At 33.6% G+C, this 23,589-nt stretch overlaps 1 protein-coding gene across 1 annotated transcript in view; it reads right to left on the bottom strand.

Annotated features, from left to right (window-relative positions):
* The window catches only part of LOC138696470 (RNA-binding protein 25-like), a 94,723-nt gene that overhangs the window by 35,877 nt on the left and 35,257 nt on the right, over positions 1-23,589 (bottom strand). The window contains exons 3-9 of the mRNA XM_069821475.1: positions 18,698-18,798; positions 18,198-18,241; positions 16,237-16,489; positions 12,734-12,871; positions 10,667-10,861; positions 9,705-9,805; positions 9,071-9,151 (exon numbers count right to left, since the gene is read on the bottom strand). Of these exons, the coding sequence (XP_069677576.1) occupies positions 9,071-9,151; positions 9,705-9,805; positions 10,667-10,861; positions 12,734-12,871; positions 16,237-16,489; positions 18,198-18,241; positions 18,698-18,798 (913 nt within the window). The remainder of the gene's footprint in view (positions 1-9,070; positions 9,152-9,704; positions 9,806-10,666; positions 10,862-12,733; positions 12,872-16,236; positions 16,490-18,197; positions 18,242-18,697; positions 18,799-23,589) is intronic.

The raw sequence follows: 23,589 nt of genomic DNA, 5'->3' as shown, positions 1-23,589 counted from the left end.
GAGTAAGAAAAATAAACCAACAACTTTTACGTAGAACTGCGTCACGAAATAAAGTGGGAAGAGGTGGCTTGTTATAAAAGATTATTTTTATACCAAGGTTACTTTGAGAATCATGCACTCTAATTGCAATCTTGGCTCAGATATACTCAAAATTTCGTGACAAAAGTAAATGATCTTCAGTTGTGCACGAATAATCTGCAAACTGGATAATCTGTGTATGATAATAGAGAGTTTGCTGTAGTAAGATTTAAATACAATTATGGTTTTTGTAATTGCATTACAATGTTGTGACACCCATAAAGCACAGTTGCATCGAAAATAGCATAAAACGTCAAATGCCCCTACATGTTTACTAATAGTGGTTTTACATGGTGTTCCACATACCACACCCTGCTTGGCAACAATGATGCATCAATGCTAGGCAGAAGGATGAATGCATGTACAATATTGTGGATCCTTCAGTACGAGTTCAAATTGTAAGTGTAAGGTCTAACACACATGAAAAATTAAATGCAGAAATAATGTTGAAGTGGAAGCCTAAGCCACTCAATTAAATGCGACAATTCACAATGCGTTCATACAGACTCAACTGTAACAATGTGACATTCGAGGCTTGGCAGGTCCAAGCATTAAAGTTTAAGTCTACATGAAAGTAAAATAATTCAGCCAAACACAGGACAGGAATGACATGATAATAGAAGACAGAAAGTCAAATCAAAGTACAATGTAAACCTATCATATTTTATAGTGTACTCTCTGCTCTTAAAGATACCAACAAAGAACAGTATTGCAAAACCAATTTGCAGTATCAGAATTAGCATCCAAATTCCACGAAGCAGAATGCAAATAAAACTTCCTGCCTCAGTAACAACACACACGACTCATTCTTACAAGTTTTCAATCAAGCAAACTTGAGAATCAATGGAATTGGTTATTTCTTACATACTATAAGCTTATTACTTTTAATGCCCTATTTTTCTCTTTATGTTTCTGTTTATGTGTCACTAATGTATTTAAGTTTCTACTGTGAATATAATCTTACCGTCACAGAATCTGAACTCGTACTCAAGGATGAACTAAACAAAAGTGAGTTCATTTCACTTCTTCACTAGAAGTGATGTATCACTGCCCACTGATCGAGTCTGGCAGTGATGTAACACTGTGTAAAAAGGCATGCTGTATATCCACGTTTGATATACCAAAACCTACACTTCCCTTCTCTTAAAATATCATTACGTTTATTAGATAATAACTGATTAAAATGATTCTGTATAGCATGCTATGAAAATAAAATGTGATAATACTTTTTCAACTTCATTCTAGTTTATATGATTTTGGATTAATTTCTTGCAAATGATGAATCTTGTATAAACAGAATAGTGATGAGGAAGAGACACAAGATATGCTGAATTTATATTTATGAATGACTTAAATGCTACATCATGAAGGTATGTAATTCAATTTAAAAAATACAAGTGTCAAAATTACATATTACTGAAACTCAAGGAAACATCCCAAATGAAAGTACTGAGAATGTTTTCAACAAGCCATTAATATACTGCATAATACGTCCAACACGAGTTTTTCATTACAACCACAATTCTCTAGGGCTTGTGGTCATGGTATTCACAGAACTTTAATTGGGATGCATTAATTCTTTCAGCCCCGAATTACAAACTGAGGAATCAAGTCTGACCTTGATGACTCTGCAGCTGTTGACATAAAACATGGCTACAAAGCAAATAAATCAATAGTGCAATACAGAAAAGAAGGTAAGCAAAAGAATATATTTAAAGATACATAGCAGAAATAATATTTTGGTTCATATAATTCGAAAATAAAAACAATAAAGGAAAGTGAAACAGATTCAGTTGTTACCGAATGCACTTCATATGAAACAGAAAAATTAAAAATTTATATTTAGAGGAAAGTTTGCTATGGAGGAGTGGATTCAACACTATATAATTATTTTCTTGTATTACATAAATATGTTATAGTACTTACAGTACTATAGTATAGTATACAATAGAAATTTCAAATATTTGAACTTTGTGGTTGAATCAACTCCATGTATATTTTAAGTAAAAGCATTCTTACTATTTGTAGTTACACTTTTCAAATTTCAATGTGGTAAAACAGAGCATTTTGACGTTTATGATATATAAAGACAAAAATTACTTACGGTACATGCAAATTATACCTCTGCAACCTATATGATAAAAAGATTTACAATTTATATTAACCGATATTATTGAAGCATAACATAACATTAAGGGAATGGCCAATCCAGCTTATCACAAAATCAGAAAATTAGGTAGAAACAACATATAAGACTGAATGAAACTACTGTACTGTATTATAAATAATGTAATAGTCACTTCTGAGGTTCTTTCCTAAATGAGTAAGCACTGTAGTCTACAAAATATATTCTAAAGTAACAAATGTTCCTGAATACCGAGACCACAAGCAGATAATTCATGTTCACTGATTTGAAGAAAACGCAGCTAATCTTCAGGGAGTTACTTACATAGCAGATGACGAATGAGTGGACCCAACGATGTGAAAGGAAGAGCTGGGCGAAGAGAGGACAGGGGGTACAATAAGTGCTGCAAGAAAGGGCTGCTCACAACACACATCAACAAAATATATGGCAATATGAATGCACTGAGTATACTAAATGATGAATAAAGTGACACAGCCTAGGCTAGACTAGTATATCATGATGATGATGATGATGTGATGAGGACGATGATGATAATGGTGGTGGTGATGGTTATGTTGAAGTAAAATAAACTCTCAAGAAATACAGCAATAAATAACTTTAAAGACTGGCAAAACTTCAACATGTAATTATAACATTGTGGGATAAGAAATTTCACATAAGCTAATACTTGTATACTTACAGCCTATCTACGTAGTGGATCCATGACCAAATACGAATATAGAACTATACAAAAATTTCTGTCTTTGATATTAAACAATTTACCTAACTGACTCCTACAAATGCCATTTCTTACCAGTATCTTGATCGGAAATACGTCTATAACTATATAGAAATAGAAGTTTTAATATTAATTTGGTTGTCCTTCCTACCTGTTGTCAGTTGCAAATTCATCCACTGAGTCAAGGAACTAAGCCACACTTCACATAACAACAGAACGTTTCTACTTTGGGAGAGGGGACTAATGGATGGTGGTGGCCAGAAAGGCATGCAGAGAGGAAGCACAATATTAAATTGCTATTTCACCATGATTACACAAAAGCTTCTATTACTAATTCATATGCAAAATGCAGAAATTTGTGTTTATTAAAGAAAATAATAGTCAGATAAATTAATTAAAAAATCATACTACAATTAAATGCCATTGTAACGAAACTGTGCAGGCAACATGGTTAATTCATTATACTGAACTCTCAATTATATTAAACCATGGAAATTAACAGTGAAATGCCAGTGTAACAAAGATACGCAGATGATGAAATAACTTAGTTGTAATGCATTTTTATGCCAGATCACACAAAAGAAGTTTAGCTGAAGATTTTGATATTACAGGTTAAATCAACGCAATGTTTCATTTTGTAATACACACGAGATGACTAATAGCTGCTACATTAGCATCTCACTGTACAGTAATTTTGCAGTCAGTAAATCAAGAGAGTAATTATTTAAGTGCAAAACCATTGAGTTTTGTGATTCTCTGTGCTTGGAAACAGAAATAAAAATTACGAAATTTAATTGCAAAATAATCAATAAAAATCCTTGCTGCAGCCTGAAAACTGACCATATTACACCACCTTCATCAGCATGCAATTATCCCCGTAATTTCTAGTTTAGTTAGTAAGACTGACTAAGACTTGAGGTAGTTTAGCTCGGCATGGAGCATGTGGCAGCCTGCTTGCAACACACCATGTTGATCACTATATACTACATCATGGATTAATCTATGCAGGCAAGCTGCACATGTTTTCCATGCATATCATCAAGTTTCATCATCGTCATACTCACCACCGACAGACACGCTTGATGCGCACACATTAGCCTGCCTGCTGTAACAACTCCGTGACAGACTTCCCCGCGGCTGCCTAGGTTTGAGTGAGGAAGTACCACACGTCATGTCACGTCACTGATCTAACCTAACTTACATCATTCAAAACTATGTACAGGTCCATCATTCAACATGCTATCAGCACCACAGACTCTGGGCTTCTGAGCTATTTCTGCACTATTCAAATGAAAAAGTAATTCTACTAAGGTTATTGGTTCACCTTACAACTTTTAAAAATCAAAAAGTAATTAATAGTGCTTTGATAAAAAAAAAATACGAGTTTCTTCTTTTACATACAGTAATTAATACAGATTACTGAATTGGACAGAAATGAGTGAACTTGGAAACCAACTATTATGAGACAAGCCTCAATCTAGCCAACAAGAAAGTTTTATCACACAGATATTTTGACTGTTATGAACGTTTCGTTAATTTTATTTGCAATTTCACTCTTGATTCAGTTGGAAAAATGGATTAGGGGCATTATTCTCAAATCAAAACTAATTACTCGTAGTTTAAATATCTATATTATAATTTGTATCAATACATATTTTTTGTACTAATGCTGATGCCAGTCAAATAAAAATTCAATCAGTATAAATGAATTCATTATGTAATCTGTTGTAAGTTGCGAAATTTTAAGTCAAATAAATAAGTGAAATTAAAATTATTTAGATCAACTGGTACACAAATAGACTTTCCAATATTTGTCTTAAAATTGCTTCACTTCTCTTCAAATGTTAACATTTATGAAGTTTAGGATGATAAGTGTATTTATGCCCAACTTCTGGAACATTAGATATCTATTCGATAGCACTATTTGTTCGATAATTGTTTCTGAAATGTCAGATAGCAGTTACCGACTACGTAAACCTTCCCATTGCTAAAGCTAAATGACCAGATAACTCCGTACGTAGCCATTAAACATTCAAAATGGTGACAGAACAGCTGATACCCGAGCCAGAAAATCTTGAGGTTACACAAATTGATAATATCCAAGGGAATGCAGCTTGGAAAACTATAATATTAATATATACTCTAGTTAAGGAGCAAAATCACATTTTTCATATTTATGTTGGATTGTAACAATAATTATATAAAGTTAATTAGAAATTCAGTAACATTCAAGAACAATGTCGGAAAACAATAATTATTATATTCTTCTTCCATATTATTTTATGGAATTATCTCAAAATAAGCTATGTCTGATCTTTAGACATACGGACAAATCAATGTCCACTCGAAAATCTTGTCGAATTGGCGTCAATTTTCAAGACTTTACCTTTTGAGTTGTATTCTCATCCTTATAAGAAGAAACATAAAGGACTACAACCATAAAGAGTTTCCTAGCCTATTGGATAATGTGTTAGATCCATATCCGAGAGGTTAGTGAATCGAGTACACACACTTCCTATTTTTTCCTTCTAGTTCTTTTCTTTCACGTATCACTGCATTCTTTTATAGTTCACATATTTTTGTCAGCTCTCTTTATTCCTACACTTATTTTATTATCATAAAATTTTATGATAGGTATCCTATAAGTATATACAAACTTCAGCAGCATGAATAGCGTTAAATAATTACACATCAGTGTTGGCAACTCCAATTCATGGAAGGTCTTAAAAAACTGTGACGAAGTCATTAATATACCACATCATCAATGATGAATTTAATATTTTTGTCCTGTGAGAAGTTCAAAAGTCGATTCATTTCTACATTAACGACATTAAATGTGTAATATGTTATTGCTAGATTGAAGTTCAAATTTACTACGTTTGAGAGACTGCTCAAATCAAACACTGAATACACATGTCACCATCTAGCGGCCAAATTTGAAGTGTGCTATCGAATGCATAGCTATTGGATGGATAGATCTGCTTTCAGAAACAGGCACAGACTTACCTATTCCATAAAGTTATGGAACAAATAGCTAAGGAATAGATATCTCGAGTTTTATGCAACTGGGCATTAATGTTTTACATATAGTACTGAAACACACTATTTGTTTCAACAGAAACAGTTAATGTAATTAATATAAAATGGATACTAAAAGAGAATGCTTGAATGAGATTAAAGGGCAACTTACAAGCTACTTTTTTTATGGCAACATACAATATAATAATAAATTATTTGGAATGAACGAGTAATAAGAAAATGCATACATATTCATTTCACAAATTACCAGATTTCAATTAATTTTTGTGATTAATAACGACCTTTATGACTGGGTTTTGTAATAGAACCACATTCACAGTTTTCTGTTCAAGTTTCAACAATCAACTACTTGATCTTGTCTGTAATATTATTACAGTAGAGTCTCATTAATCCGAACTAATTGGTACCAAGACTTATTCGGATTACAAGATTTTCAGATTAACCGAAATATTTCCTGTAATGCAATGCATGCTATTCATGAGCGCTGAGACAGTGGTGGGAGTACCCTGTTGCTATTTTTAGAACCACAACCAACAGTTTCACTTCATTACGACAACAGAAACTTACTGATTTTATGAGCATGACAGATGTGTAAATTATGTACAGAAAACACTAATTGTTGTAAGTACCCTTGAATGTGCTATTTTCATATTTTTTTAAAGTACAGTACAAGAAATTGAGTGAATTTATACATTTTTTTCTTTTTGCTACTTTGTACTATTACAATAAATTTGGTATTTTCTTAAAATAATTTTGTTCCGATTAACGAGACTCTACTGTATATCAATACAACACATTCTAAGGAAGCAAAGCAGAATGTATGCTGTCTTCATAAAAATGCTGGATGCTTCATTACAAACATGTGGGAAAAAGAAGGTGGAAAAACTCCTACAACAAAACCATATTTGTCCATAAATGTTACAGAGAATTCTGAACTTTCTCTTATAATTTTCAATGAATGATTCTTGAATTGCATTATGCTACAACTGAGACAGATATAACTAGATTAACACAATGACAAAAACCTTAATAAGCTTGTAATCACTGATATGAATCCAGACTGCTGAAGTGGGACATGTACTTCACATATAAACTATACGTTGCTAAGCTTGTAACATTTAAATAAAATGACTCAATTCTTCACAAAGTAAATTTAATGAATCAAAACAGTATTATCATTCACTGAAATTCACAGATTCATGCAAAGTGTGTTAACAAACAAGAACCAAAATGCATATGACTGTAAGGCAAGTTTTAGTCTACTGCAAAGTGAAAGAGCTGCAAGAATTTCAAAGAATATAGAATGCAATTATAATAAGATGAGTAACTGTCTTGTATAAAGCATAGAATATTCTAATTTAAAGTAGCACCAGCATGCAGCAATGATACACATTATAATCGTAAACTAATCAAATTTATTTTTATATATCATAAAATCGCGTTGTTATTTTCAATACAATTCTTAGAGCTGTGTCGTATAGTGTCTAGTCAACACTGGTGGAAAATGTTAACGAACGACAATGAGAATATAAGTAACAGTCCACTTCAACTGTTCTCACTAATTGTGTTGGCTACGAGAATATGATTCTGCATTTATTTTCAGAGCAAAACTTTTCTCTTCCCTGCAGTCTACTACTACTGAATGAGTGGAGTTAGGTACAGCTTTATTTGATTACTGTTTTGAACAACATAGGTCATTCAAAGTCAAGATATTAACAGTAAATTTGGAAAAATGCTGGAATGACGCAATAAAGGAAGTAAGTACCTAAGACAATCTGACTTACACTATAGGTGTCTTGTATACTACAGATCTCAAAGAATATGCAGGGAAGTGAATCACAGTCACTTCAGTGAGAAGTTATTAGCTGACTGAATTATGAAGCTATAGGATAAGGTAAGACACTAACTGGTCATACCAAGGTTAAGAATGAACTATTCCTACATTCTATGTAGTTCCACATGAACTTCAAACTATTGTGATTACACAAGAATGTAAAATAATTATGAGACCAATATTACTCCTTGTCCAGTGATAACATACTCATCAATTTAGTTGTAAAAAAATGTTTGGTACATTTCATAACCGAACACTGTAGGTTCCAAAAGAAAATTACCAAAAGCAAGTCAAATTGAATGCAACAAAAATGTGAACCAAGCAATATGTCTCCGAATGCAGTGTTTCATGCATTATTCATTACAAATTAAGATATGTAAAGAACGAATTGAAGTTTTGTGTTAAAGCACATATGAAATATCTACAGTACATCTTACAGAAAAACAAAAAACTGAAAGATACAATATAGTCTCTGCATTTCTGCAGATATGTTATTCATGATTGTATGGTGAACCAAAAACAAAGAAATGACTTGTAGCTTTCACCAGTAGTGAAATATTAAAACATGTCTTTAAGAAAGGAAAAAATTGCTTTCTCCTTTCATTTAAGAACAATGTTTTACATTCCTCACCACTGGTACAATTTTTATGTACTTGGGATTTATGAATAGTTAAAAATACGTTTGTACATATAAACAATATTTTATTGATCTACAATTCATTATGAAGACCAGAGTCAGTTGGATCTGTGCAACTAAAACTTTTTTTTGTCTTTTTTTTTTTCTTTAAGTTTTCGATGATGGATGACAAGCTTTATGCTTAACTTCTATTACGCTTTCTTTGAAACTTCAATGTCGCTATGGTGGGGTGGGAATGAGATGAATGAGTTGGTGGAAGCGAGCAGAACTATAGTAATGCAAACAGCAGTACCGTTAGACTGGTGATAGTCTTAAGATCGTGAATCACAGTAACAATCATCGAAATAGCAGTGGATTTTCTATTTACCCTGGCCGAACTAGTCCCTTACTTAGTTTCACCACTGTCAGCCACATGATTCTATTTCGCTTCCCACACATCATTCAGTTCAAACTTTGTGTTACATTAAGTTGCAAGTGGAAAGAGTCGTTCAGCTGTCAATCAACCTTTCACATACTATTAAAAGCCAAAAAGGTTGATTAGCAACTGATCAACAGTCACATTATTTAAAGTGTCCCACATTGTCTACAGTCAATCTTATATGAAGGATGTAACTTTACCTTCATAATCTCACGAAATTTCCCAATTTCTCGTGTGATCAGGTCTCGCTTTCCTTCCTCTATATCAACATCGTCCAGCATCTTAAACAGACAGAACATTCTCTTAGAAAATGTTTTATTCAAGTAAGCAAATGAAGGTCCTTCGTTATTGTTTTTTTTTTGCTTTATCATTTCTAAATATATCAAGGGCAGAGAGTTACTATAATGTTGCAAAATACTAATTCCGAAATTCTGATGAACATGATATGTTTTAAGAATCCTTGCTAAATCAAAAGTGCATTGCAATCATAATATAATATAAAGTTTTAAATTCAAATACAATACTTCGTCTTAGAAGCGAGGTTGTAGAACAATGTTCGATTACCATATTGTATAACGTATAGTTTATTTTCAAGAATTACAATCATAAATTTGCCTTGTGTAACATAATAACTTAAATTTATGTATAGCCAGTCATCATAGTCACACTTCTAAGCATGGCTACTGAAATTTCTATTTTTGTGTTGAACTATTTCCATCTGACATACTGATTTTACTAATAATGCCAATTTGGAAACAGATATTCAAAATATTGGGGAGGGAAAAACGGAAAATTTAATAATATATTAAGTGAAATAGTAATCCAACTACTTACCAGTCCAGCCTCTCCTTGAGGTACATCATGACCTTGCCCTTGACCCTGACTGAGTTTAAGAAGTTTCTCTTGCGTCTTAGACATTTTACGGTCTTTACTCTCTGAAAAATAAATATAACAATATAGCCATAGAATTCTGGCAGTGTCTTTATGGGGGGGGGGGGTAAAGCAATGAAAAACAATGTAGAAAATCGTTCGTATATAAATACACGTTAATATCTGGCTATGTACCGTAATCTGTACAAAGAAACTACAGCAATATAACCATGCTATGCTTCTGTAAAACAATTTTATAGACATTATGGCTCCGATAAGCCAGCTAGTAAACTCATGTAAATAATATTTCCGTCTATGGCTTATCTATTTCGAAAGTATTTTACTGTAATTTTTTATATTGACCAACGTTTTCTCGTCTTGATACATCTGACTTGTAAACAACCAAGAAATATCGCATCCTCAATGACATCAATTATTATCAAGACGTTTTGGAAGTCAGAATAGTCGACATAACTGTGACAACTGTCTTTTATATTAAATTGTACAAGTTCAACAATATTCACAATAATAAGAAAAATACATTAGATAAATTTGAGAATTCTAAATGAGGCAGTAGAGCAAGTGAACAGCTTCAAATACTTGGGGTGTACTATAAGCAGTAACATGAGCTGCTGCCAGTAAGTCAAAAGGAGGATAGCAATGGCCAAGGAAGCTTTTAATAGAAAAAAGAGCATCTTCTGCGGATCTCTGGAAAAAGAACTAAAGAAGAGACTAGTGAAGTGCTTTGTATGGAGTGTGGCATTATATGGGGCAGAAACATGGACATTATGACGAAGTGAAGAGAAGCGAACAGAAGCATTTGAAATGTGGATATCTGCTGCTAGTGCCACTGTTACACATAAGAGTGAAGTATGCCTTGTCATCCATTACATTTCACATTTCATTCTGCATTTGAGTTTACATACCTGATCTGCTTCGATCTCCTTTCCCAAGTGGGCCAGAATAATTGTTCATGTCGGATTCATAATCTTCCATGGTTGCCATGATACGATCCATGGCCACTTTATCACTATGTTTCATTGCTTCATCCATATAATCATCATCCTCAGTTGCTTCATCTTGAAGGGGAGAGCGACCCCTCAACTTCCGTCGCCGTTCAACTAAAAATATATGTTGCAGTTAAAATTATGTTATACATGTTCTAGTCAAAAAAATTAGAGGGACACTACTTTAATTGTGAAAACCATAAAACACTGGATGGTTACAGATAGAAACTATGTTGAGGAAGAAAGAATCTGGGCAAGAAAGTAGCGAAATGAAAGTGGCCATGCAGTAAAGGTCAATGCTTCAAGCACAGTCTAGGGGACGCATGTTCGTGTACAAGTAGTCAGTCATCATGAGATATCTTAGCGAGGTTGATGTGGTCCTAGCAGTTACAATGTTGGAAGAGGGCAAGTCTATCAGAACAGTGGTAGCTGAGTTTAATGTGGCCCCTTCTGTGATCGACAGAGCTTACAAAAAGTTCAGAGAAACAGGCAGTTACAAAAGAAGGCCAGAACAGGGTCGAAACCGTAAAACATCAGCACGAGATGAGCGTTATTTGGTAAATTGTGCTCTTCGACACCTCACTGCAATTGCTCAGGATCATGAAAATGATATTCGAGCTGCTACTGGAGTAAATGTAAGTATTCAGATGGTACGAAATAAGCTTAGGGAAGTGGGTCTGAGATCAAGAAGGCCTCTATGGACAATAAAACTTGAGCCTGAGCATAGAAGACGTCGTTTAGTGTTTGCTCGAGAGCACAGAAACTGGCTACTTCATCATTGCAGGAATATATTGTTTACTGACAAGTCTCGCTTCCACCCAACAAACTGTGATGGACGGGTGCGTGTTTATCAACGCACTAGCGAGCATCTTGCATTCTCTGCAGTCCTAGAAGGTGACAGATTTGGACGCGCTCGATAATGGTCTGGGCTGGGATTAGTAGAGATGACAAAACAGACCTTGTCACAGTCAGAGGCTGACTTAAAGCACAAAGGTCGTGCTGAATGACGTGACGCCTGTTGCAGCAGATGTAGGCCAGAGTTTACGCTACAGCACACAGTGCAGTGGTCACAAGGAATGTTCTACTAGAGCTCAACTGGGTCATGGGTAGGCCTGCAAACAGCCCAGATTTAAAATCCAATAGAACACATCTGGAAGGTGTCGGATAAAAAGAGACCCCAGGCCCTACAGGAACTGGAAGTGGTCCTTCACGAGGAATGGGAGAACATTTCTCAAAAGGACATAAGGAGGCTTATCAAAAGCATGCCTCGAAAATGTGCGGCAGTATTTGTGGCACATGGTGGTCATACAAAGTACTAAGCTATTGTTTAATCAAGAAAAAGTGCCTATGAAAGGCCTTTCCATTTTCGTTTATGACAATGTGACACACTTTAATTTGTAATGTGGTTACTTCAAGCAGCAAGTAAATGACATGAAAGATTGGTGTACAAGAAATTAATTGTGTTTTGCCTTAAAATGAAATACTTTATGTCATAAGTCGCTTAAAAAAAGTGTCCAATTTTTTTTACTAGTGTATAACCTAGCTGATATCAATGTATTTAAAAATGTAAAAAAATTGAAATTCATAAAGTAAGATCTAATAAAATATAAAAAAAGTTTATTAGTTTATTACTAACTCGTTTCCGAAGATTTAATATGTAACATTTCATATTAAGCTTCTGTGCTTGTATAAAATTAACAAGAATAACATCTTACATTCAAATTTAGGAATATAATTAACAATATACTGTATGCCTTCACTTTAGAATGATGTCTTTATAGACTTGTGATATGAGAAAGTATGCTCTTGTAAAGTTAATTATAAAATTATTACAAAAGAAACATTTCTCTCAAACATAGCAACTGCAAAAGAGGTTTATAGTTAAACTAAAATTAATGAGATCAAAATATAATTTATGCTCCAAAATATTTGCAGTTCTTGAATATAGCTACTGACACGGTTCAATATAATTACACTATAAATCACCTTTATATTCATCCAACACAGTTTTTGTCTTTGCGTCCACTTTCACCACCAACTTCTTTCCTCCTAGGTCCATATCATGTAACAAACGAATTGCACGTAATCCGGAATCTGGACTACCATACTCGCAGAACCCAAATGCTGTCAAAATAGTACCAACATTACAATAGATAAAAATGAATTCAATATGAATATGAAAAATTGATGATAAACTACTGTACATCAAATTACAACAGATCTAATTATTCTTAGGGTTTTGAGAACTGGAAAAGCCAAATATAATAAGTACCAAAAGTATGTACCAAGGATGTATCATTTCTCTCACTGTCTACTTTAATTATTTCGAGATTGTAGATTACACTCCAGATTTAAGTTATGTAATATGCTAATTCCAAATTGACTTTTGACTTCACAATGATAGTTTGCCATTGTCTCTTCAGGACTCACTACTTGAATCTTCATAATCTCAATCTATGCAGATTCTGGGAATTAACTATTTTCCTTTTCAATTACTAATTTTAATTAAATCAGTGATTCTATCCAATATTAATATTAGGACTGCAATCCTTAGAAATCATTAGATCATTTATTCATTCAGTGTTCTGCCCAAGGGCAGGTCCTTCACTGCAAACCCAGCTTTCTCCAATCTTTCCTATTTTCTGCCTTCCTCTTTGACTTTAACTTTGTGTGTAAGACCTTCACGATTGAGAACTCGGAAAAAGAAAGAAGTAATTTCGTTTGCTCCTCGCCCTGATTATTTATCCTCGTGTATCCAGAATTATAGTGGTCCAAGTTGTTGGGAATAAAACATGTCTGCGTGCATCACAGAAAGAATGAACATGACTTTGTAGGTCTATGAGAAGTGTGCAGGTAGACCTTTTGCAATTTTGAACTTCCACCACACACTCAGTTAAGCATGCTTAATAATGAATTGTCCTCAGTATTTACCACATTTTATGGTACAGAACTCCATTTCACCAATTTTGTTACTTACCACATTTGGCATTTTCAGTCCTCATGTTACAATAGACAAAAATAAATTCAATATGAAAACTTGCACCCTTGTTAACTAAAGAAGTACCATATCAAAAAGTTAAGCAGCGAAAGCTTTCGATGATAGCTAAACGACATGTTTAGTAGTCCTTGCAAAGTGTCTTATCGCAATTTCAAGTTCTGTTATACTTCAGAGTACCGGTACTGTGCAAATGCTTATATAAAAATATTTTAAAATAAAAAAAAATTATTGGTGCAAGAGTAAATAAATAAACGCACAAAAATGATCCTGGCACCAAAAATAACAGTAATGCAATGACGACATAAGTACTTATGTGGTGAAGTTGTTGCTAGAAAATATAGAGAAGTTTGAAGGTGCTGTAGAAGATTTATGTTATAATGAAATTAATAAAAATACTCAAAGTGTCTTAATTTTTTATTGCTGATTATATTGTAAGTCATGCCCCCAATAAGTTGCTTGACTGTACAAAATGCAAATATGTTCTAGTTAAAGATTGCGATATGGAATTGAAGATACCTGAAGATCTCGCAAGTTACTTTTAGGTGATCAATAGGGGTGGTTTAAAGTAGCCAATATATTTTGTAACAAATCTACTTGTTGATGTAGGCCTATACAAGATCTTGGCTCATCACGATTTTCACAATGTTAGTGTAGAGTATGTATAATTTTATAGATTCAGATTGTCATATATATTGAAAGAACATTTCAATACAGAAAATGTTAATATTATTTTATGATGTAGATATCCTATGTTCTTTTAAAACTACTCTTAAAACAATTGGAGAAACTTGTGACTAATAAGCCTAGGCTATATTTCTGAACAATTATAATTTAAAAAATGATAACGTGAAAGGAGGGGAAAAACGTTAAATTCAATCATTTAAATGGCAACATAAAATAATGTAAAACATAATTGCTTTATAGCAGTTCTATACTGTAATTTAATTTAGATTTCACCCTTTTCAGTTGTTTCTCTTTCCCAATTAGATAAAAAAAAGAATCCGGCTATTTTTTTCTCATTTTAAGCATAACAGATACTGTAGTAGATTTGATGGCTTTCAATTTCAACCTGGTCCATCTACTGTGGCGCCTGTGACAAGTCATTTGTAAGTATGGAGAGGTGGTCATTAATTTTGTCTCTGATACTTTTTAAATAGGGAAAAGAAGTTAAAAGAGCTTGAAGAGACATCACTATTTGAGTCAGAATTATATATTTCAAATGTTTTCACTGTTTTATTTTCAAAATCTAACCCTAAACTGCATTTACTTTTTAATACTAATGAAATTAGTAGTTAAAATACATTCATTGAATATAATATTAATAAATTATAATACCTTTGCTACTTTATGAAACACTTCACTAATATTATTATTTATTTTAGTAATATTATGAGCATTTGCAGTAATAATAATATTATTAACTATTACATTTATGAAACAGAACAATAACATTACTTAATGTTATTACCTTTTTACTAATAGCATTAATATATTACTTTTATGAAACATGCCCCAGGGGCAGGTACTGAATCTCTTTATGTATTATGGGTTGCATTGCCTGTGACATAATCTTATATGATGTTCTGCCGATCCCTGCTCTAGACGGTTAATGTAGACACCAACAAAGTTTACCATAGGCCTAATTTGTTAAAACATGGCATCTCCTTTGAGATTTACGATTGTGGATGATATTCATCTATTTAGAATGGCACAAGATGGATAAATTATTCAATCAGAAGTACAAGATGGCTCAGAAACGAATTTTTCGTAGAGATTCCAACAGACAAAATGTTGAACCATGACTACTCTGCCAAAGGAAAGTGAATCTTTAACTCGCCATAACTTGGACAGCAGTAAAGATTTTGAGTAGTGACCATTTTTAAAAGTAATTTCCATTCTTTCTCAACATTTCTCTTGCTTTGGCCCTCCCATCTAACGAAAAAAATACAAAAAATTTGCTGCTTACCAACTTTTGAAGGAGTAAATGTTTATTCTGAATAGATCATACCGAAGTTGATATTTTTTTCTCACTTTTCAAAAAAGATTTTTATTTCGATTTCTTTTCTGTGCTTTCCTTAGACATTGAGCTATTGATTAAAAAATTACAGTGTGATTGATTGACTATCATAGGAACTATGGCATGATAAATGTTAAAGAAGCAGGAAATATTGTAAAATGATTCTTTCCAAAGTTTTACGAGCATTAACATATGTCACTAGTGATATAAACAAAGTATGCAAAAACTCTCTAAAGTACGAACACTCACAAAAGTTGTTTTCTTTTTTATTCTCTTTTGGGAGTGGGGCTGGAGGGAGGGGAAGACAACTAACCATATACACCTATGTTATAGAATTCTCTCTTTAATTTGATAGAGATTCATAAAATTATTTTCACATCACATTACCTGCTTGTAAGTTTCCAAGATTTCATAAAATTATTGCATTTTCATATCACATTACCTGCTTGTAAGTTTCCAATCAGATATAGTTACCTTGCACTCTCTTCCAAGACACAACATGGCCACAAGCAGCCAATATATGTCTAATCATAGCATCAGGTGCTCGTTCAGTAATATTCCCTACAAAAACTGTGACAGGAGGTCCTGATGGCTCATGCTGCCTCTTGCTGTAAGAATTTGTGCGCAGACCAGAATTCCCATGATGTGGTGGATGGTGAGGGTGATGTGGCCTATACGGACGCATGGGAGGTCCAGGTAATGGTGGCATTGGAGGACCAGGAATCATCTGCAGTACACATTGAACTCGAATTAGTTCATCTTATAGCATAAGAAGTGCACAATTAAAATGTTTTGTGCAGATACATTCTAAATTGTAGTATTACCATTAATTTTTGTCGCCCAATTTCCCTTCTGTGTCATAAAAAAAACATTTCTAACAAAATCTATTAAGAGTATATTAAGCAGTTTTTCCACATTCCTAACAAGTAACAAGAGAACTGTCTTAAGTTGGAGTTGTTCTGCTGACATCCCTTCAGAAATCATTTCTAGCCTGCAAAAACTCTTACGGTCTTACTAATAAAAACTCTATATACAGACGTTTAACTGTCTTATACTTATACAATGAGTAGCTCGTTTATATGTCGTGTGTAAATTCCTCACTAATAATCACTACATACGTCGTGTATAACAATATAAATGTTACACAGCTACGTCATAGTTTCGTCATTATTTCGTTACGAAAGGTAATAGAATATCTGAGGTTCTCTACTGGATCTGGTAGAGCGCTCTAGTGTGGCGTGTTAAATATTGATAGTACAACTGGCTCTAATCGATTTTTGGTCAAAGAGTACAAGCTACAGCAATATTATTCTAATAATTCTATGATCTTTGGTTTGTTCTTATGTGGTGACAAGGTAAACATCATCATAAAATGACAGTCGATACGAACAGCTGTTAAAGGGGCGGCCATTTTTTCCCTATACACAACGCTTAAACAAGGGTTTTCGTGTATATAACTACTGCAAAGCAATTCCCATTGTATAGTTACAGCCTGTTTATACATCCATAGCTTATTCACGGTTTATTAGTAACGTTTTCTGTCTCAACTCTGCATAAGTCTCGCATAAAAACTATACACGGTTTATTAGTAAGACTGTTAAGAAACTGCAAGTCTCAAAAGCAATATAATAAGCAGTGTTGCCAACGCAATTCTTAAAAATCCGCTATGAAACAGTGCAGAAACCGCTGAATTGCTATATTGTCAATGTAAAGTGAAATTTTCCCGCTGTAAGTGCTAAAAAAAAACCACTAAGTACCTATACTAGAAATACAAATTTTATCAATTTTACCAGCTAAACTAACATAGAAAAATGGCAGTACCAGTACTTAAATGTTTCTCATGTAATTCTTTCCGAAAAAAATATCATGATATGACATTTGAACAAGCCCAAAACAAACACAAGAATACTTTTGCTACAACAGTGTGATTTCCATTTCATTTGTGAAATGGTGGATGGTGTCATTTTCTTTCTCAACGCAACAATAAACATGTGGCATTCATTAAAAATATATAATTTCCCATATTAGGTTACTAAGTAATAATTTTTTGGTTTATACAATAGTGACAGCAGTTATTTATGATAAAAGAAACACAAATTAATCTACTTTTCTTTTTATGCGTGCAAGCACAACAATATTGGTGCAAACGTTGAGAAACTATAAAAACTTCTCTCAGCTTTATTGGGAAGCAAGAAGCAAAATGGGTTAAATGATTCCAAATTGCGGCCATTGGCGAGGAGAAGGAGGAGGAGGAGGAGGAGGAGGAGGAGAAGGAGGAGGAGGAGGAGGAGGAGGAGGAGGAGGAGCAGCAGCAGCAGCAGCATTCAGAAAACCATTACAGTACCGGTATTGTCTGAACCATTATCTAGTTAATTTAAATACTTACGAAATTATGTCAATGCAGTATATAAAATAGTGAGCTTCAGCCTACTTACATGTGGTGGCATGGGCATTACTGCCTGCATTAATGGAGGTGGAGCTGAAAAGAAAAATTAAATTCGCATTAAAGTACTGAACTTAACGAAAAATAAATTACACACAGCATTTACTTGTGCAATTGCCCACCTTCATTACATGAACTTTAAAACCACCAAAATTCAATGAACTGAAAGAAATTCTGAACAATATTTCCACTTACAAATGCAGTTAAGTATAATAACATGCTTAATATTCCTTTTATTGTAGTTATTTCAACCCAGTTTACCCTCTTCATTAGTCAGAAACCATCAAAGAATCAGAGAAGAAGATAGCTAGAAGATTCTGACCAAGAAAATTACTTCCTTAATAAGAGAAGCGTTTTTTAATCAAAACTTGTAGTGACTTACTAAGAGTATAGTTTCCAACCATCTAGCTATGAAAACACAATAGGACTGTGATCAATTTAAACCCTGTCGCAGATAATATATTACTAAAAGTGTGAAGCACTGAACTTCACCTCCAAGTTGCATATAGGGCATGGCCATTGTTGGAGGCATTGTAGGAATCCCGGGAACCATCGGAGGTCGCCCCGGGTACGACATCACCATGAAACCAACACTGAAAACAAAATCATAAGTAATAATTATCAACAAGTACATTGTTTACATTATTTTGAAGAGATGTGACGCAAAAAATTGAGGGGTTTACTGGAAGAAAGGCAGATAGACCTCTACGCCCTTCTTCGGGAAAACGGTTTAAAATGTAGTGAATAACTCGCTAATTATAGTAGCAAAATTTTGTTTTGATTGTACTGTACATACCTGCAGGACAGGGCTGCATGCGTGCTTGCGTGCGTGCGCGATTTAGTCAGTCAGTTTACAAGTAGAGCTAGTGCTGCGCGTTACAGCATACTATACTGTGTGTGTTTTCTCTTGGTAGATGTTAAAATGTTATGTTTTATTTAATGACGCTCGCAAATGCAGAGGTTATATCAGCGTCACCGGATGTGCCGGAATTTTGTCCCGCAGGAGTTCTTTTACATGCCAGTAAATCTACTGACATGAGCCTGTCGCATTTAAGCACACTTAAATGCCATCGACCTGACCCGGGATCGAACCCGCAACCTTGGGCATAGAAGGCCAGCACTATACCAACTTGCCAACCAGGTTGACCTCTTGGTAGAGACTAAGCAAATATATATAGTTCAATTTAGTCAGTCCAGTTGTTTCCTTTGACTACTTTTTATGTTCATTATTGTCCTTGCTTTAAGAGTAAACAAACTTATGAAACTCATAGATTCAGACAAATATTTTATGTTCTATAAAGGGATTTGTTACAATATTAAGATTTTTGGGCTTATTGTTATCAGGATTATACAAAGAATAAATTTTATTTATTTATGTTCACGCAAAATGGAGATTTTCTTTTTCTGTTATATTCAGAGATTTTGCTTTGTGTACTTAATGTCTACTCAGTATATCTGAAATAATGTAAATTACTTTAGAAGTAGATAATAAATGTCATAAAATGTATCTTTGTTTCAATTCCGTGTGAAATTTAAATCCCCTAAGCAAATCATTATATGGATAAAGGGCGTACAGAACGAAGTTTTATATGGTACAAATATAAGGAAATTTAATAATATAAATTTCCTAAATGCTACAAAACATTTATACTCGCTAAGATTTTTAATTTAATTTATACTTTTGTTCACTATCTGTATAACATTTTATTCAGGTGCATTTTAAAATCTTAGACTGCTTGTATCTCAATTCACCATACTGACGTATATGCCCCTTTTCCGGCAAACCCCTCAATTGTGATCATTTCTATCACGTAAGAAGTTATTAAACAAGAATGCAAAAACTGAACATGTTCTGCATATAACTTTTACTTATATACAAAAAACGCATATAAAAATTCAAGTGATTAAGAAGTAAACATAAGATGATGATGATGATGATGATGATGACACTCAGGAACTGAATTAATTCTTTCCTAGTTTCGTTATTCCATGCAAACAAATCAAATTTAACATTCTTACAACTAAATTCTCTTCTAAAATGACAAATCATACTGCTTGAAATATTGTATAATTTCTGGCCTTACAGGACAATTATTTACAGACTGAATATTTTGTGATCCCAAACTTCTGTGACACTTTTTTTTTACATACAACAAATTTTAACTGAATTTTACGCATATGTGAGAGTGTGCATTCATGCATGCGTAATATCCTTGAAAGTGACCTCAAAAGCACAAGTGATATTTCTTCATTCTGAAAGCCAGTATAATGACCAAAATACTTCTAAGATATGTGTGTGGCTCGTGAACATTTTTGTTGATGAGGCTAGATGCAAGGTTGATGATCTTGAAACTGTGAATAGGGATATGCTTCTTAAAACATGGCCAACCCAAACTGTACTACCAAAAACGCTACAATAACAAATAATAAAATCTATGAGCACTAAAATAATAATGGATGAATAGAGCTGAACTCATTTATACAAGAGTTGAGCACATCTGTTCTTCTGACTGACAAACATCTCAATTACACGAAGTTAGGAATTTCACCAAGTTCCGCCTTATGAATTGAACAAACTGCCAGTAAATTCATCCTCCCTTAAAACATACTGTTCCTAAGGAAATTTTTTTATTCCTTTCAAAGTGCTGGAACATAGCTCTGCTTCCAATGTTGTAACTGGAGTGGTTAGTTCAATTTGCAGAGTTTCACGTATTTCAGAAAACGATTTCTCGACAGAATGTTGCATGAAAACACTAAATTAGATCATAGTCTGAAGGAATTCTTTGAAAGTATCATTGTGATATATCGCAGACAGTTCATTTTTCAATTTCTGTTTGCAACTAATGGGACTGTAACTTGATGCAAAAGGGTTAGCTAAGTCAGCTGGGAAATTTTCTCTGGATCAACAATTTCGAAATTACTAGATATTTGAGACAACTGAAATCATCCTTTCATATGGTTAATGGTTACTCACTATGTCACATTTACAGGTTTACTTCAGATAATTTTTTTGAGAAAACAGGAAATACATCTTCACAAACTTGATATCTACCAGTGTTCGTCTTATTTCAGATACCGCTGATTAACACATTGGATATGGTAACTGACACTGTATTGGCAGTCTACATCTGAATTGTGTTACGCAGCATTAAAATGAGTGAGTGAATCTTCTTTTGCTCAGTCAATGTAAATGGGACAGCAGTGTGTTCGGTTAGTTTTTGTGAGTGAATTTGCTCACTCTGTAAGTTTATACAGAGTAAAAGTAACTGCGGCTGAGCACACATCTGCTCAATGTCACTAGTGCTCGGTTATGGTCCGATCTTTTTGCAAATTCGCTGGAATTAATCGAAATATATAGACAGAATCCTTGTTTGTGAGATCCACAGCATCTCGAATAGAAGAAGGTATCCATAAAACATTTCTGGAATATTATTTGAGGCAAACATGAGAATATATGAACCCCGAAAACAATCAACTTTATATCCGCCCCTGACATCTTCGCCAATCACACCTCTTTGCCATCAATAATAGTAAAAGAAAAAGCTACTAATATTAACACGTCATTTATTACATCAGAACTACAGTGGCTTATCTTGACAAATTGTGGTTTTGAGATAAACTAAGTTTTGTCAGTTTCTTGTTGTTTTAGCTTCATATTAAATCAAAAGTTTGTTTACATATTGCACTCGATATTCAATAGCAATTTTTATCCTCATTATTTAAAATATGATTTTTGCAAGATCTGAGGTAACGATATATTAGTACCATCACCGTCATCATCTTAAAATATTCCCACAGATTCATATAGTAGTAGTGTAGATCTAACTCAATTTCAGTTACGGGAAAAGAACAGTTCCAAAAAATAACAGCAGGTCCTTCTGAAATAACAGAGTTTCTGACAGACAGTTCCTCATGGGAACCAGAGTACTGTTAAGGCTACATACCTTCCAACCTCCTTACTTAGAATGCTTCCAATGCTTTCTCAGAGACAATAACTGTTCCAGCCAAAGTGTTTTTATATATTGTTTCTTCACACGTGAGTATGGTGGAGGGAGTGCGGAATTTTTAACTCCAATGAATTTGCAGGGTGCATTTCAATATTAAAGAATCACTCTGATTGATCAACAAATTCATTTATATTGTTTGCTATTTATACAGCAACAAGAATCAGTAACATTTCAAATTGTAAGAATATTGAGTTTTGTTGTATTCCAAAACCATTGCTATTAATATACAACGAGGAAAAAATTATAAACATTTATATATTGTATTGCATTATAAATTTTGTATAACATAACAGAGCAAATGCAGACAAACTAAACTAAATGTTTATTACAAATAAAATTTTGAAACTTTAACAGAGATTAATATCACAGAGTATTTACATTCTTTATTTAATGGAAGGAATGATCGAACTACAGTATTATCATGTTTTATAGTTTGTTTTATAAAGTACCACACATACACCTGACTGTAACAGCTGTCATGGTTCGCAATGCATTTTGGATCAGGATTTTGGAAATTGAACTAGTTTCAGATCAATATTAACATTTTGGTGATTATTATGTCATTTCAGACACTTGCTGTTATTTCAGAATTTTGAGGAGTTAGTACTTGCTTGGAACTGGAATACTTGGAATAGCAGTGGAAAAGGAACAATTTTTTCCACAACTAATGTGAATGAGAAATGCAGTCACAGCTGTTATATTTTGGTTTGACAAAACAAGGGTCACTGTGTTTATATTCAGTCCAAAGCTAGCGCTTATTCTGCTAGCCCTGGAGGCAAGTATAAACATTCTGAGCCCAACAAGCGAGCATATGTTTGGAACTATTCATTCACTTGCTTGCTCAGTGTAAACGCAGCTTCATTTCTTCATTCACAGCATTAGCTGAACAAGTGAGCATATGTTCGGAAATGTTTGCTCGCTTGCTTCAGCGTAAACACAGCTTTATACAAGATGTCAACATGTTTCATTATATCAGAGAAAAAATACAATTGTGAATTGTTAAGCAAATTGTTTTAAAACTAAAGCTTTCCTCACTGTAATAATATCATTCCTCCATCTTTCTCTTTATTGTTCTCAAAATATTTAAATAAATCACATTTGTTTTTATGAACACTATTCAAAAACCTGTTCGAAAGTTCCATCTCATTCTGGAAACAGTTCGAATGCACTTATTGCAGAATGATTGTAACAGGTCATTAGGCTTAGTAGAAAAGAAAAATGTTGTGAATCCAATAATATTGGTGAAAAACAACCTAACTGACATTATGTTCTTCGAATAAGCATTCCTTATTACCAAATTCAATTGATGAGCGTAACAGTATACATATTTGGCATATGAAGAAGAATCCTGCATCAAGAGTCTGAACACCATCTTTT

Source organism: Periplaneta americana, chromosome 3 (assembly GCF_040183065.1).
Source record: "Periplaneta americana isolate PAMFEO1 chromosome 3, P.americana_PAMFEO1_priV1, whole genome shotgun sequence".
Classification (NCBI taxonomy): Eukaryota; Metazoa; Arthropoda; class Insecta; order Blattodea; family Blattidae; genus Periplaneta; species Periplaneta americana.
Note: the sequence above shows the minus strand (reverse complement) of the source record. Positions and strands in the feature narration are given on the sequence as shown.